Genomic DNA, 26,561 nt, shown 5'->3' with positions numbered 1-26,561 from the left:
GATTTGTTAAGTCATCTTATTATTTCAAATAATTGTGTGGGTGGCATGATAGTGCAGTGGTTAGCGCTGTCTCCTCAGTGCGAAGGTTCTGGGTGCAAATTCCACCTGGGGTGTTTTGTGTGACATTTGTATTTTCATGAGCTATTTCCAGACACTCAGTCTTCTTCGCACAGTCCAAAGACATGCATGGGGTTAGGTTAATTGGTTATTTTAAACTAGCTGTAGGTGTGAACGATTTTCTGTCTCTATGGTTTAGCCCTCGGACAGATTGGTAGCCTCTCCAGTGTGTACCCTGCTGTTTGCCCTATGACAGCTGGGATAGGCTCCACCCCCCACCGCCATATCCCAGAACTGGTTAAGCAAAGGAAAATACTTGCGTGTGAATATGAGCACACTTATTTAAAAAGAAGGAACAAATCATAGGCCTCCGAAACTTTCAACAAATGTATGTATTGCCACTGAGAATAAGTCGCTTTACTGTGAATGTGACCTTGATGAAGAAAAAGAGTCCATCAGCGTTTTTTTGTGTGTACATATTAATTAAGGATAGGAGGATAGATCCATGATAGGTGTCCTTCTTTATCATTCTTTATGTTGAGTGAGGCCAATTAACACCTTCAGGTTCATATATTAAATCCAGAAATAGTGGTATTCATCTTCTTATTTGACTCTGCAAAAAAGCACCTTTCCCATCCATCCATCCATCCATCCATCCATCCATCCATCCATCCATCCATCCATCCATCCAGCCATCTCAGGGTAAGGAGCCTATCCCTGCTACCATAGGGCAAGAGGTGGGGTAGCACCTTTCCCATAATGCTAAAAATGATTGGTTTCAGTTTAGGTTATTGGTTGCTGGTGCTAAGCAATTGCTATGAGCCTTTCTGACCTTGATTCAAAGCTGCTGTTTATGTTGTGAAGGGATATAAATTTGCTATTACTTTTCATCTTGTCATCACTGCAGCCTCCAAGGGCCCCGATGACAGGTGTGCTCCTGAGCAGTTTGAATGCCTGAGTGATAACAAATGTATCCCAGCTAGTTACCAGTGTGATGAAGAGCCAGACTGTGAAGACCGCTCCGATGAGTATGGCTGCAGTAAGTCTCACTCCAGTGCCTGTCCACATCTGCCTGTTAATAGACTCATTCTCATACACATTCAACTGCTTTCTTTCATATTTTCATGCAAATCACTTCTCTGACACTACTCTGTATATTGCCTCCTTTGTACACTTTGCCTAATTTTCTGTGAAACAGGCTTTTTTCACATGTATTCAGTGAAACACAGGGCTTTTGTGAGCCCTCCATCCCTGAACTAAAAGAAAATTGTCTGTCCATAGCAGAGAATTTGACTTCCTCGGCCTTTATGAGCTTCACTCGCCAAATTCCAGTGACATGCCAGCTGTTTTGTAAATGTGCATTTATTTTTTGGTTTTTTGTCCTTTTTGACTCCTCACAGCCCCTCCTGCTGTAACAAGCCCCCCAGAAGAGTCAGTTCAGGTTGCACGGGGAGCCACAGTAACATTCACCTGTCAAGCTGTTGGAGTGCCAACACCCATTATCACCTGGAGACTCAACTGGGGACACATTCCTACCAGCAACAGGTGGGTTTGATAGGAAATTCACCACCTCTGTGCTTTTTGTTCATCAGGTCTATAATCAAACCTAATTTAGTGTACACATTCAGAAACTCTTAACCTCTGATAATTCAAAGTTTGGAGAAAACACAGTCAAAATGGCCTAAAATATCTATGAATTGGAGTTTGTTAATGTTATTTTTTAGTCAATCTGTTTCCAATCTGATATCTGATAAAAGCTAGAAGTCATCTGCAGTAGTCGCTGAAGATTTGAAAATCTCTGTGAAGGTATTTTCCTCTGTGATACAGTTTCAGGTGAGGAGGCTGTTGACAGTGTAGCTGATCGTCTCAGCTTTGACTCTTCATCTTTAGGCCCATGATTGTAATTACCCGAATATTTGTGGTGTACTCCAGCTCCAGATGTTGCCGTTTCGAAATGTTCACTCTAGGCGTAGACGACTGCATGTGTGGTTTGGGCAATTACATTTAAAATTGATGGGTTTTTGTGTAACAATGTTTTCTAAGACTGTAACAGTGAGATGTAAAGGAAAGCTTTTTATCTTATTCCAATGGTGTTTTATTTCTCTATTCTCAGGATTACCGTGACCAGTGATAATGGCCGTGGGACCCTCATTATTCGTGATGTGAAGGAGTCAGATCAGGGGGCGTACACATGCGAGGCCATTAATGCTAAAGGCTTGGTGTTTGGCATCCCAGATGGAGTGTTAACTCTTATTTCAAATCCAAACCAAGGTACGGACACATCCCTTGGGCCCAGCGTCAACGTGACTACAGTTTTAACAACAAACATTAAGTTATGTACCTTGGAAACTGTAGGATAACTGTAGATAAGTTATATCCACTTGTTCTTTCCAGGCAACTGTCCTGATGGTCACTTTAGCGTGAATGGCCGCTGTTTGTCCTGCTTCTGCGGTGGAATCTCTAAAAATTGCAAGAGCACTGGACGTTATCGCAACCATATCAGTCTGCGGTTCACAGAGGAGGAAAACTTCAAAGGCAAAAAAAGCTTTTAATCCATATGCGTATGGTTTAAGCTGACAGAACAGATAAACTGTCAGCTGAAATACCTTTCAAACTTTTATTCCTAACATTAAGAGCTAACATAAAATAAATCTGAACTTGTCAATTCCAGGAGTGAACGTTACCTACCCATCGAGGCCTGGTACTCCTCCTCTTTCCTCCACTCAGCTCCTTATTAACCCGGAGATGGAAGAGTTCCAGCTTGTCGACCTCTCACGTCGTTTCCTTAACCTCGACTCCTTCTGGACCTTGCCTCGCCAGTTCCTGGGCAATAAAGTAAGGAGAAAATAATTCACAAGTCTCATTTTAATTGACACGCTTATTCGTGTTAATCATTCCATTTGTTTTAGATCGATTCCTATGGAGGATCATTGAAGTTTAAGGTGCGGTACACACTAGCACGCGGATTGTCCGAGTCTGTGGAGAAGCCAGATGTGACGCTGGTTGGAAATGGGCGCAGGCTTGTGTACCGCAGAGGCAATGGCACCCCTCCCAATGTGGTCAACCAAAAGGAGATCAGATTCACTGAAGTAAGGGCTCTGGTTCATATTCTGCACAATCCTGTGGTAACTTTGTAATGATGTAATGATTATATGTGTTTTTGAAAATGTAGAAAGATTTTATAGGTCATGACGGAGTAATAATCTAATAATGATCAAAAGTAAGATGAATTAAGCACTTCCACATGCATTATGTTAGTTAACCTAATTGTTACATTTTTAGGACAACTGGCAGCACTCCAGTGGTCGTTCTGTGACCCGAGATGAGCTGATGATGACCTTGGCCAACCTGGAAAGCATCAGCATCCGCACCAACTATGATAACCACATGGTCAGTGTGGCACTCAGTGACATTTTCATGGATACCACGACTGTGGAGTTCAGCGTTTTGGGTCATGCTAAGGACGTTGAAGAATGCAGGTGCGTTAAGTGAGAAGGAGGAAACGCCCAGTCTGTTGGGTTTCTCCAGTGTGTACACATGTAGTGTAAAGAGCACAATACAGTAATAAATGGATTATTTCATCGCAAGGGCTAATTTTATATTTATACTTTGGTGATTATTTATAATAGTTTCATCTCAGTCTCCTTTGTGTCTAATGCAACAAGAACAACAAAAAGTCTGTTTTTCAGTCAGCTGTTTTCTATTTACCGCAAAGTGTTGTAATTTGCCTCATCATAGTTTCATTATGAAAGCAATGCTTGATCATTTGTATTTTAATCTTTCCCAGATGTCCTCCTGGATACACAGGCCTGTCTTGTGAGATGTGCTCTGCTGGTTTCGAGCGTGTTCCTGGTGGCTTGTATCTGGGAACCTGTGCTGGTTGTAATTGTAATGGACATGCTACTGCCTGTGATCCAATCAGCGGACAATGTCTGGTAAAAAACCCCAAAACAAAAAAAAAATGAGTCAGACAATTGTGTCTGCATTAGAGGATGATTTGTTTAGCCCAGGTTAAAAAACAAAAGCAGGACAAAATAGGTTGTTTAGTCCTTTTTAAAGGCTTATGGAGCCTCACTACCAGCACATATGCAAGTAACACCTTTTGATTCAAACAGGAAAATAGTCAGAAGTTGGTTTCATGGTGGATGCATAATGGAGCAAAAAGGCTAAGAAACAGTTCCAGCATATTATTCACTGCAAAACCCAAACTTGCTAGTTATGATATAAAAAACACCCCACATTTCCCCATGATTCCAGTCTTGCATGCATGCTTGGGTCCAGGTTTATTGGTAGAGTCATTAACAATGGTATCACTCTTCTCATTGAATTCTCAACAATAGAAAAACCCAAAATATTCTCGAAAATGTTAAATATACTTTGAGTGACATCTGTGTGAGTGAATTGACTGTGTGTTCTCCTAACCACAGAGCTGCCAGCACAACACAGAGGGCCCTCAGTGTGACAAGTGTCGTTCTGGCTACTTTGGCGACCCAAGCCGAGGCCGCCCTGATGACTGCAAGCCCTGCCCTTGCCCGTACACTGAGACATCACGACGGTAAGGTCACAGACAAATGCTCAAACACATCTACAGTACAATATGGAAGACTAATGCATGCGGAAACAGTCTTCAAACAAGGTTTCATTGGTAAATAAACTGAGCTTTCTCACTACTCAAACTGAGCTCATCCAGATACGAGAATACTGAGAATACTGCATTTCACATGCTACTCATTAAACTGCAGCTCCTAGATTTTGATTCATTATTCTTTCTGCGGACCTTGTAGGTTCTCTGACACCTGCTTCCTGAACATTGACCAACAGCCAACATGTGACGCATGCAGGCCCGGCTATACAGGAAGACGCTGTGAAAAGTGAGGAAACGTATATCATTACCTGTACCTTATCGCTGAGCGTAATTAAGAACCTGTACGGATATGAATTAAGCTGTATGACTCACTTGGGGCTGTTTGCGACAATGACTGTTGTATTGTATGGTGCAATATTATACAGGTGGTTTCTCAAATATGCCAAATGTATTTAAAATTAAAATTAACTACACTTTGATATCTACTATATCTCTGTCTGTTTTTTTTTCCAGGTGTGCTCCTGGTTATCAGGGTAACCCTCTTCTGCCTAATGGAAAATGTGTCCCTGTCTGTGAGTACACTTACATTAAAGAAATCCAAATACCTTTACATTATTGTTTGGCTTGTTGAACTAGTCAGTTATCCAGCCGTATGATCACAAGAAGATCTAAATCTTGTGCAATGATTCCCATCAGTTTTTCCCTCCTGGGGTTACAGTAGATTGTAGTGTGTGGTCATGGCTTAGGTGTGCAGGGTGGCTGGAACCCTCCCAGGTGGACTTTCTTCTCCATATGTGATCTTTCCACTGCTCTGTCCCTGCAGCAAACCCATCTACCAAGTGTGATGAGAGAGGAATTGTCAGCTCCAGCAGCGGGCCATGCAGCTGTAAGGTATGGCTGCAGTATGGTAAACATTTAAATCGTCAGTTGTTATAAATCTGCAAGGCTGAGTTTTTCTGCTGCCATTTTTTATCAAAGGATTGAAGGGCTTGACAGGCACATGGGCCACATATGTGACTGTGTTTGTTTATTTGCTTCTTTGCCTACGTTGCAGAACAATGTGGCAGGCGCTCTGTGTGACGAGTGCAAGCCTGGGTTCTTCCACCTATCAGGGTCCAACGCTGAAGGCTGTCTACAGTGTTTCTGTATGGGCGTCACCAAACAGTGTTCCAGCTCCACTTGGAATAGAGAACAGGTGGGCTGCCAAGCTCTGAATGGAAAAAGAAGGAGCACATATATTTGGCACCATGATGTCACTCAGTGTTTGCTCACTAATGCTGTATCAGCAAATCTTTTCAGGTTCTAGATTGTTTCTAGTTATAAGCAATGTGCAAACGCTTCAGTCAGACTTGTTTCTGCATCTCTCAGGTGCGGGGCGGCGTAAACGGGCAACTCTTCTCCCTCTCCAATAGTGCCAACACTAATACCATCACTGAAGGCATCTCACAAAGGGGCTCCTCTGAAGTTGTCTACCGTTTCTTCTCGAGTCTCCCTAATGACATCTACTACTGGGTCCTGCCTGAGAACTTCAGGGGAGATAAGGTGAGGAAAACTAACAAAACAACAACCAAGTGAGTAGCAGGCAGGGAACAAGGAAAAAAGCATGCATGTTTAAGGTGATTTCTGTTTTCTGATTTCTATGTTGTCAAGTAAGAAGGCTGCCTTTATCCATGCATTGAGGCTCTTTTGGACCTTCGAGTCAAAGCCAGTCAAGGATGTCTTGTGACTCCCCTCACAGTATCGGAGGGGTTAAATACCTTTCCACTATTCAGTTTGTTGAAATGCTCACCTTTTCAAAGCAGATGGCCATACTTCACTAATCTGTTTCTGCTGGGAGTTTCTTTCTGTTTAAAACTGATGATGTCTCTCGGCTGTCTCCAAACACTTGCTCAAAGGAAATTTGTGCTTCTCTCTGTATTGTCCATCCATCCATTCGCTTCCGCTTATCCTTTTCAGGGTCGCGGGGGGCGCTGGAGCCTATCCCAGCTGTCATAGGGCGAGAGGCGGGGTACACCCTGGACAGGTCGCCAGTCTGTCGCAGGGCCAACACACAGGGACAGACAACCATTCGCACTCACATTCATTCACACATTCACACCTAGTGACAATTTGGATTATCCAATTAACCTATCCCCACAAGCTGCATGTCTTTGGATGGTGGGAGGAAGCCGGAGTACCCGGAGAGAACCCACGCGAACACGGGGAGAACATGCAAACTCCACACAGAAAGACCCCGGCCTGATGTTGGAATTTGAACTCAGGACCTTCTTGCTGTGCGGCAACGGTGCTAACCACCGTGCCACCGTGCTGCCTCTGTATTGTAATGTCTTGATATTACTATGTAAAGTGCTCTTAGATGACCTATGTTATGATTTGGCACTACACGAATAAAACTCATTTGATTCGAATGAGCATTTGTTTTCAACATGTTGCTACCAGGTGACAGCTTATGGCGGAGAGCTTCGCTACACAGTGAGCTTTGAACCATTTCAGCGCTCTCTTGTGATTGATGGTCAGCCAGATGTGGTTCTCCAAGGCAATGGAATCTTCCTGGAACACTACGCTCAAACCAGACCGCTCCCACGTCTCCCACAAATTGTCACTGTGACCTTCCGAGAGGTGTGTTTCAGTGTTTTTTGGGAGTTTAGCTAAACCTAAATCCTCATCAACATTTCACTTTCGCTTAATTGTTTTTCTCTGGCTGACAGTCTGAATGGCGTCGTGCTGACGGACAGCCGTGTACTCGTGAGCACCTACTGATGGCGCTGGCAGACGTTGCTGTCTTCATGATCAGAGCCAGCTATGCCGACAATTTGGCTGAGAGCAGGTATGCTGGGAGGTTCCTCAAAGAGTGTGGAAAAGTTTCACAAATCACATATTAATCCGAGAGGATCACACTGCTTCACATGTCTTTTTTATGCGTGATTTAGTGTCTCAGATATCCAGATGGACATTGCTGTTCCTCACTCAACTGGGTATGAACGTGCTCTGGAGGTGGAAGAGTGCGCCTGCCCTCAAGGATACAGAGGACCATCTTGCCAGGTACACATGAGGAGAGTAGTCTAGATTATTCTAGATGAGATGACAAAAACTTAATAGCTGCAACTAATGATTATTGATTTATGATTCTATTCATTGTTATTAGTTGTACAGAAAGAGGCATTTTTGCTTTGGAGTTTTTAAAGTAATGGAAAATGAAAAAAATCTGCACTAATGTCTCTTTATAAATAAATCAATAATTATTTATACATGTAGTTTTGCACAGGAAATATTTTCCCTCAAGTGAACTACAGCTGCCAGTTAAATCAGTTTAATGTATCAAAGCAAGAATAACAGGATGTTAAACATTGATGGTTGTTCATCTGAGGCTAGCTTAGCTTCAAGCTTCTGTAGTCCGTTCTATGTGAAACTGCAAACTCCATCTTCTGATAATTCAAACTGCTGTTTTGAATTGGTACGAGCAACTTTGCAACCTTCGATTTTACTGAAGTTATTCTGACAAAGGAAAGAAAGCAAAGGCACCACAGATGTGTCTAAGCTTGCTAGAAATAAAGTCTCTTAATTTTTTCCATAATACTGCTTGGCGATAATTGCAGTCTGTCTCGCTCCGGCAGTGGAACAAAGACATTTTCCTGTTTGTCATCACTTGTCTCTCACCTGAGGTGCTTTTCCATTTTTTTCCATTCTGCAGGAATGTGACGAAGGGTATACGCGGACTACCTCTGGGCTTTACCTGGGCACATGTGGGAGGTGTGATTGTAACGGTCACGCCAGCAGCTGTGACCCGGAGACCGGCAGGTGTCTGGTAGGTTCTGTGCTACTCTTCCCCTCTCTGTAGCCTTTGTCAGTGCTGAGCCGTCTTTGATCTCTGACACGGAATGTGCAAATTATTTCTTGGCAAATCCCAACATGTGGCTACCTAAGTGCCATATCTTCAACTGTTCCATGGATCACACCCCTTTTTTATGTGTTTCCTGACCTAAAGCAATGTCTCCATAACACTGCTGGCTCAAGATGTGAGCGCTGTCAAAATGGTTTCTATGGAGACCCTGTCACGGGTGGTGCTCAGGCCTGTAAGCCCTGCTCCTGCCCTGGAATCTCTTCTAATAACCAGTAAGTTTATGTCAGAAATCATTTTCAGTTTACTTTTTTGTTCTTTTTCATGCTAAAGTAAACTGTGTGCAGGGCAGGATCATTCTCAATCGTCATCTCTGTTTTTTCAAACAGATTCTCCACGACCTGCTATCTGGATTCTGACGGCCAGCCGACCTGTGACAACTGTCCTCTTGGATTCACTGGCCGACGCTGTGAAAGGTACGTTGCTCCTCTTCTATTTCTCATCTCTCTATTTTTCTCTTTGTCTTCCTCTCAGGGTTGTCTAAGCACTGCTCAGTGTTTGGGGTTACCTGGCTGGCCGGCAGAAAGGTTTCCAGGGGCTGGCAGTAGCACAGACTGATTTCATTCACAGGAGAGGGATATAAGCATGTCTGTGGTTCAAATTTCCCTTTTTTTCATGGTTTTTGTAGCTGAAGTATATCAAAGGAGGGATGGGATCTCTAATATATCTTTAAGGTTTTGTACTGTGTCCTCACAGAGCTGCTGGTGGTTCTCAGTGTTGTATTGTGGTGTTTTGATTTGCAGATTGTGAAGTTATTTCTGCTGCTACTAGTAGTTTTCTTCGTCCCACATGCGACACAGACCACTAAGGTTATTTCTCCTGTGGCACAATGCTGTGTCTTTGTTGTTGGCTAAGTTCCCTTCGTTGGTAACGAGGATGCCATCAGTCAGATTAGATTTTTTTTTTTTTTATAGAAAAGAAATATGCTGAAGGAGAACTAACAGTTTGGAAATAGACTTTTTTCCCTCTGTATATCTTACTTTTGCTTTCTTCTCCTTTTACATTATCTCCAGAAGCCTTTTTCAAAGGTTGCCTTCTGCTTCACCTTTTTGCTTGGCTGATAGAAACACATTGTAGGTGCTGGCTAATGTGATTTCTGCACAGATCAGTTGTTTTGGTCATAAATGTAGATGTGGCATTTATGTGGACTGTCTGGCTAATGAATCTTTGCCACCCCAATGGCAAAGATGAAAAGGTGACTTGGGTACACAGCGCATCTTGTCATTTACTATGATATGAAGTCCCTGCCTGTATCCCTGCCTGATTTTGCTATTTTGATATTAAGAGAAGAGATGCCATCTGCAGACAGTTGTGGGGACCCATTCCTGGAGAAGCACACAGAGGGCTCCCTGCCTATGGGATGTGGATCTGAAACAATATTCAATTTCAACTGGGATAAAGAATTAGAACTAAACGGCAGTGGAGATGATGACAGTGAAAATCCTAGGCCTGTTACTACTATTATCCCTACTAGGGCTTTATTGTCTACTGCATCACAGCATCACAGAACTCAATCAACAAAAATAATTGGGGTGGGCGTTGTTTCAGTCACCCCCAAAAAGTTAGTGTCCAGACTCCCACCACGCTTCACTCCAAGCCCAGAGCGCAGACAGTCAAGCTTCCAGCAACTTCTCCGGCTTCACCTGAACTCCTTTAACCGACGACTGACCATGCTGGAAAGCAACACGCTTGATATGAAGGACAGCATTCATAGTATGGAGAAACAGCAGAGTCTTCTCAGCTCCCAGCTGAAAGACGTTATCAGTCTGCAGACAGCCTCAGAGAAGAACAAGAAAGTTAGCGAGCTGGAAAAGAGCTACACAGAAATGGAGGCTCGTCTGAGCAGACTAGAGGGGCGGTTAGAGATCCTAATAGATGGTTTCACAGCCCTGGCTCAGGAGATGAACAAGATGAAACGTACAAGACACATTTCCCGTTCACTCCAAGAAAAAAGGGTTCTGCCTTCACTCACAACTGTCATTGCGGTCCCATTGCACTCAACACCTCAGCCTCAGGTCAGAGTTATACCTACTAAAATGTCTCTCACTAGTAAAGCCACTGTTCCCAAAAGCATACCGACTCCAGGTCTCCTCTCAAACAAACACAAATCTGCTCCTAAGACAGATAGAAAAGTCCAATCAGTGAAAAACACAACAAACCTCCAATCAGTCAATAGGTCATTCAAAAATCAGTCTTCAGCAAGATCAACAGTCAGGTTGAAGACCAGCCAAAGTAAACCTAACACTAACTCAGAGTCTACACCTCAAACTGTAGTGAAGCCTCAAACAAAAAAGCCGGAGGGCAGGAGGGCTGCTGTGACACCAAAACATAATTCACAGCCAAGGCAAACAAAACTAAAGGAAGTTAAAGAAGAGGCAACAATCACAAAATTTCAAGTGGACCCACCACCTCACAACTCAAAGCCTGCTAAAATCCCTCAGCTGCAAAAACAGTCTGATCGGGCCAATAAAAAGGATCCAGCTCTACTTAACATAAACAATGGCCGTAAAAAGACAGTGATAGCAGATGCAACAAAGAAGGCTCCGGAGAGTGTGAAAACTTCAGAAGATGATTCAAAGAAATTGCCAAAGCCTCACAAAGGTAGCTCTAACCCAGATAAGAAAAAGACTGAGCACAAGTTTGCTCATAAGTTGCCCTCTCACAAAACGAAAAATTCAACCAAGGTCACAGTGACAGCCACAAAGACTGTTAAGGCTACTACAGCCAAGAAACCTAAAACAACAGTAAGAAGGACAACTCTTGCTCAAATCAACGCTACCTCTCCAAAGAAGAAGTCGAACATAACGATAAAAAGGACATCAAGTCCCACTAAATCCAAGGCTGTTGCTAGGAAGAAAAACACTAAAAAACACCAACATAAAAAGAAAAAATATTTTGAATCTGGAGTTTTGGACCTGCTGAGGCTTCTAAATGGAGATTCTAAATCTGCTAAGCAGAGCAGGAATCAAGAAGGTTCTCTACATATTGTCTTGGGAAAGCTGGCCATTCCCATCAAAATTATCCCTGATGACTAGAAAATATGTTGTTGTTGTATAATTTTTTTTCAGTTATTTTTTTTTTATTTCTCTGATCTTGGTCCTATTTATATATACTACAATCATATCAATGGAATATAATGAAGGCACAAATATTACAGTACTTACAGTATTTTACAGTGACTTTTAATTTATTAAAGGTATACTATGCGTTTACAGTATAGACTAATACAAAAGTGTTTGGGGGGGATGTTTTCCTCTGCAGAAACCCAACCATTTTTTGTCATTTCTTCTCTCCCCTCTTATTCTGCTGTGTTTGCTACATTTCTAAGCTGCAACTTTTATCCCAAACCAAAAACAAATTGCAGGTTAGTCACAGTGGATATCTTTAAAAATGTTCTGTCCTCTGCTCTCTGTGTGTGTTTGACGGCTGAGCTGTGCTGCTCACACAGAGCAGAGACCACAGGGGACAGCTTGAAGCAAAATTCCTCTCCCTCTTACTTGTCGAGTCATAAAGAGGGGCCGATTTTAAAGGGACAATGCTTTGTTTTTGCTTTGTTCTTTTTGGTTTTTTTGCAAACAGTAACCAACAAGTCCTGCATTTGATACCTTTAGTGTATTATTCCTTTAGTCTTTAATGTAGATGCTTACATATTTTTAAGTGTATTATGTGGCAAAGTACTGTCAGAACTATTGCACACAATTCCGCTATGAAGAGATTGCTTAGCATGTGAACCTTTCATATGTGTACTTTGTTCACTTCATTATGGGCATGCTACCTCAAATTTGACCCCTAAATGTTCCTCTGCAGTCCAAGGCTTTGGACATAAAAAAAAAGAATCCAAGGGCAAAATTTTAATATTGTCATGTAAAAAAATGAGTGTTGCTTTCTGCTTTTGGAGATTGTGCTTTGCGTTTTATATTTTTATAATTTCCATATGATGTTCTTTCAGTATGACAATTTCGATGTACTGTATGTTGATTTTTGTTATTATGATGTCTGTAAAACAAGATTAAGTTAACTCCTTTTGGAAAGTTCTTGAAGTCCCAGTAGACAGTTTGAATAGTGTTTCTGAAAACAAGTTTATAGCATGGAAGTCTGCTTTCTTGGCTGTTGACCTATGGACCTGCCAGAGGATAGGTGAGGTAAGACTGACAGCAGTCGTCCCTGCACAAATCGGGTTTGGATGAGCTGGGTGACAGTGCCAATGTATGCTTGAGCTGATGGTGCTTTGCTTTTCTTTGTCGCACTATCAAAAATGATCACTTTCTTCTGCCTTAGCATCTTCTCTTTTATCTATTCCTAGTAGCTACTATTCCTACCTCTGCTTTCTTTGTTGTCACATGAGTTTAGATTAATAATTGTTTTCATCTTGATCATTTTTTTTCTGGTTTTCTATAAATTGTAGTGTTTCTGTTCATTTGAAAAAGAGATTTCTCATTTTCAGCTGTACAACACTCCTGTGAGAGATGGGATCAACATCTGAGACATGTTGAAAGTTTTATCAGAGGCTGTGCTTCATCCATCTCCAGTGCAGGCAGTGTTTAAAACCTGTTAGTATACAGCGGAAAAGCTGGGTGATTTGGTTCATGTTGATGTAATGCTAGCTGTCTGTGTAGATGCGTATACTTGCTGAATGGAGTAACAGAATGGTACATGTGTTTCTTGTCTGAGTCACTCAGTCCTTTGTTTCTTGCTGAGGTCTGGTTTGGGTCAAGAAGATGCCTTAAAGGACATTATTCATCAAATTTATCTCTTCTAGCAGGCTTCCCAGCTTCCTGCCCCATTGTTCCTCAGGTTAATACTTTTTGCATCCTTCTTGACTGGAAATATTTACTTTAACTATCTATTTTTATTTCAGATGTGCTCCAGGATACACTGGTAATCCAATGCTTGGACAGAGCTGTAAAGTTGGCAATGGACGTGATGGTAAATTCAGTATTTTGATCTAGAAAAATAACAAATCTGTGCCTTATTTTTATAAGGAAAATACAAGTTGCAAAGATACTATTCAATACAGAACTTACTGTAATCTTCTACCTTTCTGCCGTGTGACAGAGTGCTATAACTGTGACCAAAGAGGGCATGAAAGCTGCAATAGTGGTGTGTGCAACTGCAAGGTGATCAGACACCGTCACTTCATGTTTGCATTAATTCCTTAGGTATTTTCACCTTCTGAATATTATAGCATGGGCTGCTTGTATCTTTTTCCTCTGATGCTGGTGTAGATGAACGTTGAAGGCCAGTATTGCTCCACCTGTAAGACTGGGGCCTTCCATCTGAGCCAAGAAAACAAAGATGGCTGCCTGTCCTGCTTCTGTATGGGTGTCACTCAGCAGTGCTCCAGCTCAACCTACTACAGAGATCTGGTAAGACTTTAAATAATAGTAAAAATACAAAAACAGATAGGGTCAAGGCCCAGCAAAGACTCCAATATGGCCTACTGGGCAGCGTTAGAAAATGTGATGGAGGGCATAAATCTTGGACTTTTAACTGTATTATCATAAGTTTTACAGTGTTTCCTGCTGATAAAGACCTCCGTTGTAGTCATTCATACTACACCAAAGTAATTAAGTAACAAATAAACAATTGAGTGACAGAAAGGTTCCTGTTTTTTTTCATTATTGCAACTTCCCCCATTTTGCTTTCTTCATTGGTACCTTTTTTAATGTATCTTTTGTAGTGGGTCTCTATTAAACCCTGCACTTTCATTATTCATGTGCAAGAAGACCTTCAAGTCTCATGCAGTCTGTATCAAGCCTGTTAGTCTGCTTCTCCCTTCCTTTTAGCAAAGTTTTTTTTTCTGATTTTCTGCCTCTTGGAAATGAAAGATTTCAGCACATGGTGGAAGGGTGTTCTGTGCTCACAGCCAGAATATGAGAATATGACATCACCATATTAGGGGTATCAACTTTCGCTGATCTGAAAGTGTAAAAATGTGTTTGAAGTGGAGCGTTTAAAACCGTCTGAACTCTGAGCATTTGGATCAAAGAGATTACTTATCTGTGGGAATGTTTAATAGGAGCGTCTTTTATCACTTTAAAACTTTGCGATTAAAAAATGAGGAAATGCAAAATATTTTTCTTTTAAGCACCTTATTTATTAATGTTTTTTAAGTGGTACTGCATTATTTAGTGGCTTGTATACTTAAATTTGCTTTGTAGGTGTCCTCAGTCTTTTCTCCAGGGAACTTCCAGGGATTCGCTCTGGTCAACCGTCAGCGCACCAGTCGCATTTCCACTGGTTTCACTGTAGAGATTTCCAATGAAGGCACTCAGCTGTCCTACAGTAACTTTGACTACCTGGGACAGGAGCCTCACTACTGGCAGCTTCCAGGAGTTTACCAGGGTGATAAGGTCAGTATTAAAAAGAATATACCACAGATACAACAGTTAAAACACCCCCATGCTGCATATAAACATGCTCAGCAGCACACATCAGAAACAACTAGACCATCCTACTCAACTATTTTCTCCCTTTTGCTGCTTTTTCTTACTTCAAGCTTCAGCCAGTCCTTTTAGAGTGAACTTGTTTATCAATCTTTGCGTGATTTCTTTTCCTTCATTCCTGCAGTGGTTTCATCTTTTAAATCTGAACAGCATTTATATTGGCAAAATAATTTGTATAGATTTGATGGCCCCAGTGACGACTCACATACTGTAGCTTGTTCTTTGTGTTTGTCTCCCTCTCCACGCTCTATAGAAAAATTCTCATTTTGCTCGTGTGAAACGAAAAGATCAGGTATAAAGTTGTTGTATGTTGTGATTGCTATTAGATCATATAAAATCTGGTGATTTTTTTCTGAAGTGCAGTGTTATCTGGCATGTTTCAAGTAACTGTACTGCATTTGAAATACGCTGGTTGATGTACAATAATAATAATTATCATGTTATGCATATATCGTGAATATGCACTGAAAAGTTCTGTGATCATTTATCTATACTGGCACAGTTATTTATTAGATGCATGCCATTTTTACAGCTGTGCATGCATTTTGCAGCTGAAGGTGGCAAACAAAGGCCCCTTAGAGTTACCCACTTTTATCAAAGTCCATATTCCACATCGCTTTCTGCTTCACATGATATAAGCCTTGTGGATTGATCATTAATGGTCCATTTAAAAGAGCTTCATAAACTTTAACTTTTACTGGAATAACACTGCCATAACACTTGCAAATACCATCAGCTCAGTGGTGAGCAAAGTGATCAAAGAGCTTACTTTATCCACATCAATAGAGTGATTCATATTTGCCAGAGGAGCAGCTAAGGAAGGATGCTTCCATCTGGAACCTAATGGCCACTCAACGTAAAGACACCCACAGAACCAAAAGAGCTAGTCAGGTATTTGGTGTGACCTGCACTGTAGATCGGAGAATGTAAAACTCGTTTGTCTAACAAGAATAAGTGATGCACAGTGTTTTTGTGGACATCTATAGAAGTAACAACATCATCTTGGTTATTAGATGTAGCAGCATGAACACTTGGGTTTGATGAAGTGGGACTGAGCAGAAGCACATCGTCAGATATGAGCGTGTGTGCATGTAAGTGAGTTATAGAGAACTCTGGCATGAATAGCAAAATCTTAGTTTCTTACGTGAAAGAACTTTTTAAGTGTTTTGTTGGTGTGACTACATTGTTTGAATGGAAATAATAGAATGAGCCTATCATGGGCAGCATCTACAGTAACTATATAAAAACTGATTGCATGTATAACCTGGTGTTTCTAAATAAACTTTGTCACTTTTATTGATGGTCAAGCAAGGTTTCCATGGTAGGTCCCCCTTCTCTTGGAGTGGGTATATATCAGGTTACCTATTACCTGTCTCTGGTACACCACTTTCCCCTCAGGGTGCTGTCAGAGAGCTGGATGATGAAGTCTGGGCACTTCTCTCTAATTTCTCCAATGGGCAAGCTGGTTCTCCTCCATTTTTTCCCTCCTATAAATCCTCCTCCTTTCCTCCGTACTCTTCTCCCTATACTTCCCGAGTCTCGACTTCCTCTTCGTCTTCCTCTCATTCTCGCTGGTCTTTGCGTAACCCGAGTCCCCCACCCTCCCCATCTGGTATCGCTTCAGTTAGACCAACTCGACCCCAACCTTACTCCCCAGGACATGCTCCTCATCTCCAGGTACACTCTGTCAGAGATTGCAAGAGGTTTCGTTTATTTTTCGCAACCCTTATGTTGATGTCTTGCATTTCTTTTTGGGGCCTGGTTCTCCCGTGAATCAGCAGAGCAAGAACACAGTGAGCAAGACTTATAGTACGACTGGTGGGACCAGCAAGGTAGATAGTGGAATGACTGAGTGACTAACTTCATGTACATTATAATCTTAAACCTTTAAAGTTAATTAACAACTTTCTTTTTTTATTTGTTGAGGGTTGTTTTTTTCCAGATATTTAAAATAAAACTTAATTATAATTTGCGACATTAATGCTGAATATAATGCATGTAGTTCATAAACACTAGAGAATGGGTAGTTGACTTAATTCTAGTGATTAATTGGAATGGAGGTATTTTTTGTTGTTAAGCAAATCACTCCCACTCATTGCTGTCACAGTGTGCACTGTAATTCTCCACTTAACACTGGTTTTTATAATGGCCTGTCATTATGCTGTTGTCTGGTTTAGATCCCCATCTAATTGAGGCACTTGTTAAGCTGTCATTGCCGTATTACTGACTGTGCAAGTTGCTGTTTTAGTTGTCAGGCAAGGCACAGTGCAAGTGCTCTGCTGTTATCGATTGGCAGCAATGAAACTACTACGTGAAAACATCTACTTCAAAGTGTTTAGTTACATGTTATGTTTGTCCCCGATACTTCCCAGGCATACTTTCTGGAATTCTTGCTTGCTTGCTTGTGATTTCATCTTGCTGCTTAACTCTCGCTCGCTTCCTGTGGCTTATTCTCCTTCCTCCTTTGCCTCTCAGTACTTTCTGGTCTACAAAGGTTTCAACTTGCACCAGGATGGTCTGCTCTACTGGCAGCTTCCAGGGCAGTTCACAGGGGATAAGGTAATTGTGAAAACGTGGCTCGCTCCTGGTCATCCCCTTAGAGGTCACATAAAATATTGCACTCCTATTATCCTCAAGCATTCCTACATACCTGTCCACAAAACCTATGCCCATAGTTTTCCAGTTGTCCCCCACCCTTTCCCTTCAGTGTAGCTTCTTGATTTCCTGTCCTACATTCCTCCTATGTATTAAAATGTGAGGGCTTTTTGCCATGTTATGATTTGAGTTTTAACTGCTTGGCTTTTTGTAAAGTGAGATGTAATGCAAAGGTCAGAGATCATGTTATTAGATTTTCTCTTAATTAAGTGATGAAGTGATGAAAACATGCGTGGCAGTATACGTCTCACATGAGACAAAAGCAGCAGATGCAGCAATGTCATGACTTTCATTCTTTGCTATGGCCTCCGGCTTCAAAAGCATACATAAAGCAAGTTGATGGTATCTTTCTTTGTTAATGGCCTTGGAAAAAATAACCTTCACAATCACAGAAGCCATTAGACATCCTTCCCATGGATAAAATTCAGGGAATGCACTTTTACATGTATTTACAACTCTGCAAAATGTAAAGATGCTCACATGTTGGAAAAAAATCAGTTTACACCTTTATATCCTCCTATCAAAGGACTTGTTGTCAGTAAAAACTCACTTTCAGAAGCCACCAATGTGTTTCACATTTCTCTTTTATCTTGAGAACTGCAACACTCATTAACCTGACATTAAATTTCACGCTTTAGGTGGGGTCCTATGGTGGAAAACTTAAATATACCATTTCCTATGTGGCTGGTCCGAGAGGAACGCTCCTTGATGATGCTGACGTTCAGATTATTGTGAGTATCTCTGGGAAGTTTGCTGTTTTCTACCATTGTTATATGCATTAGGAGGATTTGCTCACCTGCTTGTGTTTTTCCTTCAGGGTAATGACATCACCTTGGTAGCCCGTCAGCCTTGGCAGCGGAGGCAACAGGGCAGAGAGATGAATACATTTGAGATCGTCTTCAGAGAGGTGAGTGGTTCATAGCGTTAAGTTATTTTATAAGCCAATTTAATTACAAGTTAGATTTTTCCAATTTAAATATATTTTTAATTTTTACTATAGGCCTGTGTTATATATATATAGATAGAGATAAAAACTACAGAAAATTTTAGGCTTGTTGAAGTGAAACCATCCACGACTGAGCCTGTCCTTTGTTTTCTTATCTTCCTGAAGCTGAACATGCTAAAACTCACTTTTCTTAAAATCTATTCATAATGCACACCAATTGCTTTAGCCTATTTTTTTTCCTCCCTACTAGGAAAATTGGCGTCGACCTGATGGCATGATTGCCACTAGAGAGCACCTGATGATGGTTCTGGCTGATCTCGATGACATCCTGATTCGAGCATCCTACTCCACAGAGATGCGCTCCTCCAGCATCTCTGACATCAGCATGGAAGTTGCTGTGCCCAACTACAGCGGCTTGGCACAGGCCCTCGAGGTGGAGCAGTGCCGATGCCCACCTGGATACCAGGGACTCTCCTGCCAGGTCAATATTTTTTTCAATAAATTTCTCAGATTTTTCTTTCTTTTTCCTTTTTACCTGATTGTGCCTAAATCAAGTATGTGTCATTTTTAGGACTGTGCTCCTGGCTATACCCGCACCGGTGGTGGCTTGTACCTGGGTCACTGTGAGCTCTGTGAATGCAATGGTCACTCTGACTCCTGTCACCCGGAGACCGGCATCTGTACAGTACGAAGCACCAGATCAGCTAATGATTGGTATTTTTCTTTGAATTAAAGCTTCCTGACAAGATCTCTAAACAGAGTATTTGCCTTCTTCCAGAGCTGCCTACATAACACGCAGGGTGAGCTCTGTGAGCAGTGTGCTCCTGGTTTCTTTGGTGACCCCACTGTTGGCACTCCAGAAGACTGCCAGCCATGTGCCTGCCCTCACACTGACCCAGACAACCAGTAAGTTCTGGCACGTATATTAAGACGTTACATTCCAGCTCTATTTATAGCTCAGGACAACTGTCCAGTGCAATTAACCCTGTCTTGTAGATTTTGGAGTATTGGTGAAACATTACCCTGTTTACTACAGCCTTATATCAAATCCTGCGTATTTCATTATCCTGATGAAAGTGTCTGATTTTGCACTTACATTTCACTTTACCATAACATAATTTTGCTGTTTCATGGCAATGAAATACCAAATCTGTTGAAAATAATAATTTTGAAAAACAATTGTAAAAAGGCAAAGTCTTAAAGACTACTATAACTTCCATAAAGGACCCTAAGTCTAGTCAAAATTACAAGTAAACACCAATTACTTGTTAACTGAGTTTCTAGACCAACACTTTTACTTTGTGTGTAACTTATGCAGGTTCTCCCCTACCTGTGAGAGCCTTGGAAATGGAGGTTACCAGTGTACTGCCTGTCAGCCTGGCTACACTGGCCAGTACTGTGAACGGTAAGATAACTGCTACTCTCAGAGAGAATACCTCATGTGTTTATTTCAGAAAAACCTTAATAAGATGAAATGCATCATTTATTAAAATACACCTACTGGAATTTCTGTAAAAGTGCTTTTGCTTTCCATGGACTGTTGTGAGACGGGGGTTTTTTTCTGTGCCTGTTAGTTGTGCTCCTGGATATGTTGGAAACCCACAGGCAAGAGAGAAGTGTCGTCCAAATGATGGTAACGTTTCCATGCTTCCAATAAAATAAATGAAAGCCTTGTGCTGTAACTGTGCATGAAATCTATAGGAAACATAATAATTCAGAAATTTATGAAATTTTTGACTGTTCTTACAAAATTCTTCTCAGAGTGAATTCCTGAGTGTTTATATTGACCGTTGCACCTCCAGTTGCAGCCCCACTCGTAGTCAGAATTTATCCAGAGAGAGTCCTAGTGCCACAGGGAAACCCTGTCACTCTGCGGTGTCAGGTGTCTGGATCACCTCCGCACTATTTCTTCTGGTCGAGAGAAGATGGACAGCCAATCTCCGGCAGTGCTGAGAGACATAGACAAGGTACAAGATTCAACCCTTTCACCCTAAATGTAAATGAAACTGACATGATCGTATCTTGTATAGTAGAATGATGATATATATGCAAATGCGAAATTTGTGTGTGCAGGAGCCGAGCTGTACTTCACCAGCGTCCAGCCAAAGGATGCCGGTGTTTACATCTGCACCTGCCAAGACCAGCGCAGCACTAACAGGAGCCACGCTGAAATTGTTGTCACAAGTGTGTATGGGTATCACTGTCACATTAAGAGAAAGATGTTTTTCCTGATGCTGCCTGTTAAAGAACACCAAATATATGTCAGCTGTGGTTCAATAAACACTGATTTTTATGATGAAAAAAAAGGATTTGGGCTTTGTGGTAAATTTAAATTGGTGTCTTGTGTTGCGTTCTGAAATCCTCTTGAAGTATTTTTAAACAGTCAATGTAATCTAACTCTCCCTGCCACCAGGTGTCCCTTCCAAACCTATCCAGGTAATCGTTGAAGAGCCCAAATCCCAGACTATAAGGGTCGGGTCTACTGTCCAATTCATCTGTACTGCACAGAGCAAGGTAACGCTGGCTCATCCTTTATTTATGAGACACTGAGACAGTGTTTTGGAGACGCATACCCTGTGAGATTCATATATGTTTATCTGCTAACTTACGTACAGTCACCAGCCTACACTCTGGTCTGGACTCGAAGCGGCAATGGGAAACTTCCCAACCGTGCCATGGACTTTAACGGCATCCTAACAATTCAGAATGTCCAGCCTGAGGATGCAGGTGTCTACATTTGCACAGGTTCCAACATGTTTGGCATGGACGAGGGCAGAGCCATCCTCTACGTGCCAGGTTCGTGATCCTTGGCACCGCATTCCATTACCCATCACGCCTTGCTGCCATACCAGCTGTGACTACCATACTTTCTCATCCTCACACATTACCCCAGTCCGTCGTCTTACAGTAGTGCATGCTTTTCGTTTCACGCCGTGTGATGTAAACATTCAGCTCAGGGTTAACAGCTTCCTAAGCGCTTGCAGTTCTAACTCCCAGTGCTTTCGCCCTCTGCTCTCAGTTACCACATATATGACATGTCTGACCTCATGCTGCCAATCAATCAGCTCTCTTCTCTGCTTTTTTTTAACTTACAGTCTTTTGTGTCTCTTAATGTGGTTTCCTGGAATATATATGAAGAAATACAGCTTGTGGGTTTGGTAATAACTGAAACTGTAGAACATAAGATATAACACACAATATACATGGGCAAGCATACAGATTAACTAATGGGCACTCAAAGGTCATATCTCTTTTGGAGATGTGATTTGTGGACAATGCTTTCTGCCAACACTCTGATGAAGCTACTGCTGATTTTTATCTTCTTGTTTGTTTGTTTTTTGGTTTATTTTTTCATAATTAATCGGTGGTGGTCTGGTTGCTTCCTGATTACTCATAGATTTTCTTGTTGGTGCCGCCAAACATTTTGCTAGCAGGGTGCTGGATTCTGGTGTGCTCCTATGCTCCTCCCTGGCTTAAGTGTAGTGTGTGTAGCGTAGTGCATAAGACGAGGGGAAATGCGGATGCCACGATGTGTGCTTAGTGACTCTGTGACTGACATTCAACTAGGACTTCACTGTAAAGGATGAATAGGAAGAAGTCCTACTACTCTTGAGTATTTGTGTTACCCAACTTTTAAAGTGTCCCTTCATGAAACTACTGGCTGCTTTGTTACTCCACTTACCATCCTGATGATGAACGTTGTTGAACAAAATGGTGCTACTAGTCACACAGTTGGTTAAATCTATGTTTAAATTTACTGTTGAACTGTGCTGTACTGTTGTAATAGTAATGTTTCATTCCTTTAGTGTTAGTCCACCTTTGTATTGATTGCTACTTCTAATTTTTTGTTGGTTAAAAACTTCAATATCTGACTTTTTCATCTGACCTGCAGAAGAAAAAGAAAAAAGCATGTATTAAATCAACTACAATTGTATATTATGTTTTTTATTTACACTTTGTCAATGTTGTTGGTGCTTTTGATTCTGTGATTGACTGAAATTTGTTAGCCTAGAATGTTTTCATGAAATCAAATATATAAGAAATGTAGATTTTGGGTGGCTTTTTAAAGGAACCTTTAAAAAAGGCAACGTGGACACAGTTACATGGCAAGATGTTTGTTTACATTCACACAATTTTAAGTATTTTTACTAAAAAAAAATACTTTTAAATTTCACAGGTTAAACTTTAAATGTTGTCTTTTGGCTTTATTTCAGTCGACTGAGTAGATTTCTTTATTTTTCATTCTTATTAATTCAAAGGCTACATGTCAGCATGTATACACAAATGTGCTTTTAAATATATTTTTTAATTTACTCTCCTTTTTTTTTACTTTCTTTTTAAAACACACCAAAATTATGTAATGTACACTACAATGTATTTATATTAACTGTGAAATATGTTTAAAAGAAAAAAAGTTATTAAAAGTATCACATATAGAACAAAGAGATTTTTTTTTACAGCCTCACTCATTTACATCTATAATATATTTTAGATTCAGGGTGACCACAAGCTGTATGTTGGCTTTTAGCACCTGAAATTTCTGTATTTAAAACAGCTTCTTGCTACTAACCTGCATGTGGCTACTTTGTATATCTTAATTTTGTGTTGCTGAACAGTTCTCATAGTGATGCTCTTTGAGTCTGTGTGTCTGTGTGTTTGTATGTTTCATGATTCTTTTGTCTGTTACACATGTGGTGGTCAGACTTTAAAGTCTAAGTGGGTTTTCCTCATTGTTAGATAAGCATAAAACTGATACATTTCAAAGCATCATTTTGGAAACTATCTTGACTCACACAATATGTATTAGGTAAGTATTAATTTGAATGCATGAAGCTATTTAATGGCACCACGAGTGACAAATTCTTAAACAATTTAAAAAAAACCACAAGCTGAAATGGAAAAACAAATGTCAAAGTGGTGCCATTTGAATTCAATCCCATGATTTTTTAACATGTTTACATCGTGTGTGATGATGTTTGCAATCGAGTGGGAAAAACTACGGCGACTCACATGCAAGGACGGATGTAAGTGTCTCTGAGGAGATGCGAGGTAAACCACCGTTACTTCAGAAAGCTGACCTGTCAGTTTACCTGTTCCCTTCATCCCTTCCTCCCTCCCTCATATCCAGAGGCCTCACAGACTCAGATGTTTTACACATCCTATGAAATGTTTGAAGGACGCAGACATAGTAAGTCCGCATGAGCATGATTTCTTCTACAGGGTTCCCTAGAAGGACCCTCCTCTCTCTGTCTCCTTTACATGCATGCTCTAATCTTCCACAGCATGGATGCGCTAGTGATTTGGTAACATCCATGTACAACCACCCAAGCAACAGCTGCAGACGCTGCATAAATAATAGCCTGGAGCATACATGCTCTCTTATGTGGTGTTCAAAAAGTATCAAAAAAGTCGAATTTAGAGCTAAAAATGTGTTTTTTGTGTCCTCCTTAGAATTAAGGCTTATAAGATTGTACATGAGTGTTACTGGTTCCTACTTGACTTTTTTGGTTCATTTGGATCCATCACTGCTGGGAAAAGTGCATGTTCATTCCAATGGGCATCTCCTTGTGAATGTAGAGTCTACTTTCCATCATTTAGAAAAAGACTTTTAAAAATCTATTTTTTTCAGTCACTGGAGTCCTTTCAGTTGCTTTATCGTCCTAGTTACAGATGACCAAAAAAGATGAAATATAACGTGGACAAAGTAATTAAGTATGTTTTGTTAAAATAATAATTGTCCAGCTAATTTTCTGGTTGTGTACTTGCATGTTTTATATGACAGAATGTCATATAGGAAATGTCACTTCATCCTTACCTTCTTTTCCTCTTCACTTTCCTCTATCGTTTCAGGAATCATGCTAAACTTTTTTTATACTGTCATCTGGGCTTCAAACATCATACTGTGCTTAATACATCTCATCACAACCCCATTGCATCATAGCTAAATGTGCATAGCAGACTGGAGTCCACACTTCCATTTGTGTGAAGAGATACTCAGATGGAAGTGTACTTCAAGTAACACCGTGAGTGTTTAGGCTAAACTATACTGCAGTGGCTTCATACAATCAAACACTGTATGAAGAAAATATTTGTTTCTTAAAGCAGTATCTTAATTCTAGTGTGATTATAGATAGTTGTTTTCTGCAGTGGCCACAGGTGAATTAGCTCAACGAGTAACAGAATGGATTTCCATATAATATCTGTGGTGCCCAGAGAATAACTCTTATTCCCATGACTATTTTCCAGACTCACTCAGTGCTCAGTTTATGTTTTTTTGAATAAAATTCCTCAACAACTTCTTTATGGATTGCCATGAAATATGCAGCACTACACATATTCACATCCTTTCACAACTGTTTGTAAACACCAGTAAACCTTTCACATAGCACCATCATCAGGCCGAGAGTGTCAGGTATTTTTTATAGCCCTAAAACTTGTTAAATAAAAACATCCAATCTTTTTGAGCTCTTCTTAAAATGTGATAATTAGCAAATTATTCAATATATTTCCTAAACACATGCAGGTTAACATGTTTCTTGGCATTTAGTTAAAAAATAGTACAAACTAATGGAACTACTGATATTGCTAGTCTTTTTGAATAGCAAATGAAATACCTTTACTGTAATACAGTATAACCAGAGTAAAAAAAGATGAGAAGAATTATATCTCAAAAACTGGGCAGATAAAACCAAAGCTAACTGCTAAGACAGATCCCATGTTAATAATGTGAGAAGTAGTTTTTTGGTGGGTTTTCTTCCTTTTTTGGTATTTTAAGTGTTATTGCATGTTGCACTGATTCTACCATAGACATTTACATCCATCCATCCGTTTTGTTCCACTTATCCAATCCAGGTATGTGTGGGTGGGGGGCAACCATGTCTGCCCTGTGACAGACACGTCACCAGTCTGTCAGTGGGCCAACACACAGAGACAGACAACCATTCACATTCACGCCTTCAGACAATTTAGAATCACCAGTTAGCCAAACCTCATGTCTTTGGACTGTGGGAGGAATCCAGAGAGAACCCAGGCAAGCATGAGGAGAATATGCAAACTTCACATAGAAAGGTCACACGGAGGATTCATACCCACGGCCTTCTTGCTGTGACGTGACATTTACAAAACATAACAAATACAAATAATAAAATACATCTATAGTCATAATCAAATCAGTTCATAGATGCTAAGCCAGTGTTCAGACTGTCATGCCTGCCTCATGTCCCACAGTGAACCCCCTGGAGTGTTCGTGTCACTGGGGTCAGAGAGTCAAAGATTAGCCAAGGCTTCAAAAATCCCAGTTTTCAGCCTACAGTACATAGCCTCCTCCCATCCGACTGAAAGAGCCCTTTCTTTTGGTCTGCTACCCTGGGATCGAATACACAGTCCAGAAGCTAGCCAAACTGGCGTAGACAGCAATATACCCAGAGGCCCTGCCAAGGACTGCATGCCACATCTCATCTGTTTTGTCTGCACTGGGGATTTAGGCTGCCAAGTGGGTTGAGGCACAGGCCATCACTTTCTCTCTAAGTCTGATCACTCCCTTACATGTAAAAACATTTCCACAGTTTGTAATAAAATAACCCGATGGTCAAGCAGAGGCTGTAGTCTCCTGACAAAAATTCATGATTCATTTAGAAGGTCTGTTTCTCCATGTTAGGTCTGGCGAGATTTTAGAGCTGTGCTTGACTGAATTGTGTCCTTCTGTAGCTGCAGAGGGGGCCCGGCCTCTGGCCACTGTAACTCCCTCAGTGCTGAACGTCTATCAAGGCCAGAGGGCAGAGTTCCACTGCACAGTAACTGGAAACCCAACCCCTGCCATCGAATGGATTGGTATGATAAGTTGGATTTCATTCTTAATCTATTTAATGCAGGGTTTATTGAGCTATTTCTAGTTATTTAAGTAGAAAGACCAGATTCCGCTATGTTGTGTTTGTCTCTAGGAAATCTAGTCCAGCAAAAGAAATCTACAAAACT

The 26,561-nt window shown here is 40.9% G+C and overlaps 1 protein-coding gene across 15 annotated transcripts in view; it reads left to right on the top strand.

Moving 5' to 3' along the window:
* Window positions 1-26,561, top strand: part of hspg2 (heparan sulfate proteoglycan 2) — a 94,464-nt gene that overhangs the window by 44,440 nt on the left and 23,463 nt on the right. For 6 of the 15 annotated variants that reach the window (XM_080899658.1, XM_080899647.1, XM_080899657.1 and 3 more), the window contains 42 exons: window positions 965-1,096; window positions 1,458-1,602; window positions 2,171-2,328; window positions 2,452-2,592; window positions 2,729-2,892; window positions 2,967-3,146; window positions 3,340-3,536; window positions 3,845-3,992; window positions 4,485-4,612; window positions 4,842-4,928; window positions 5,156-5,214; window positions 5,466-5,533; window positions 5,697-5,837; window positions 6,011-6,184; window positions 7,082-7,261; window positions 7,351-7,469; window positions 7,573-7,684; window positions 8,334-8,447; window positions 8,628-8,755; window positions 8,870-8,956; window positions 13,399-13,466; window positions 13,596-13,657; window positions 13,766-13,906; window positions 14,702-14,893; window positions 15,240-15,278; window positions 15,773-15,877; window positions 16,385-16,663; window positions 16,765-16,818; window positions 17,462-17,545; window positions 18,280-18,372; window positions 18,459-18,548; window positions 18,838-19,068; window positions 19,159-19,272; window positions 19,366-19,493; window positions 19,906-19,992; window positions 20,162-20,220; window positions 20,390-20,554; window positions 20,661-20,771; window positions 21,001-21,101; window positions 21,203-21,383; window positions 23,716-23,775; window positions 26,295-26,417. In XM_080899658.1, the coding sequence (XP_080755784.1) occupies window positions 965-1,096; window positions 1,458-1,602; window positions 2,171-2,328; window positions 2,452-2,592; window positions 2,729-2,892; window positions 2,967-3,146; window positions 3,340-3,536; window positions 3,845-3,992; window positions 4,485-4,612; window positions 4,842-4,928; window positions 5,156-5,214; window positions 5,466-5,533; window positions 5,697-5,837; window positions 6,011-6,184; window positions 7,082-7,261; window positions 7,351-7,469; window positions 7,573-7,684; window positions 8,334-8,447; window positions 8,628-8,755; window positions 8,870-8,956; window positions 13,399-13,466; window positions 13,596-13,657; window positions 13,766-13,906; window positions 14,702-14,893; window positions 15,240-15,278; window positions 15,773-15,877; window positions 16,385-16,663; window positions 16,765-16,818; window positions 17,462-17,545; window positions 18,280-18,372; window positions 18,459-18,548; window positions 18,838-19,068; window positions 19,159-19,272; window positions 19,366-19,493; window positions 19,906-19,992; window positions 20,162-20,220; window positions 20,390-20,554; window positions 20,661-20,771; window positions 21,001-21,101; window positions 21,203-21,383; window positions 23,716-23,775; window positions 26,295-26,417 (5,229 nt within the window). The remainder of the gene's footprint in view (window positions 1-964; window positions 1,097-1,457; window positions 1,603-2,170; window positions 2,329-2,451; window positions 2,593-2,728; window positions 2,893-2,966; window positions 3,147-3,339; window positions 3,537-3,844; window positions 3,993-4,484; window positions 4,613-4,841; window positions 4,929-5,155; window positions 5,215-5,465; window positions 5,534-5,696; window positions 5,838-6,010; window positions 6,185-7,081; window positions 7,262-7,350; window positions 7,470-7,572; window positions 7,685-8,333; window positions 8,448-8,627; window positions 8,756-8,869; window positions 8,957-13,398; window positions 13,467-13,595; window positions 13,658-13,765; window positions 13,907-14,701; window positions 14,894-15,239; window positions 15,279-15,772; window positions 15,878-16,384; window positions 16,664-16,764; window positions 16,819-17,461; window positions 17,546-18,279; window positions 18,373-18,458; window positions 18,549-18,837; window positions 19,069-19,158; window positions 19,273-19,365; window positions 19,494-19,905; window positions 19,993-20,161; window positions 20,221-20,389; window positions 20,555-20,660; window positions 20,772-21,000; window positions 21,102-21,202; window positions 21,384-23,715; window positions 23,776-26,294; window positions 26,418-26,561) is intronic. The other 9 variants (XM_080899651.1, XM_080899653.1, XM_080899654.1 and 6 more) reach the window with 8 other exon arrangements.

Source organism: Rhamphochromis sp. 'chilingali', assembly GCF_963969265.1.
Source record: "Rhamphochromis sp. 'chilingali' genome assembly, chromosome: 12".
Lineage (NCBI taxonomy): Eukaryota > Metazoa > Chordata > Actinopteri > Cichliformes > Cichlidae > Rhamphochromis > Rhamphochromis sp. 'chilingali'.
Note: the sequence above shows the minus strand (reverse complement) of the source record. Positions and strands in the feature narration are given on the sequence as shown.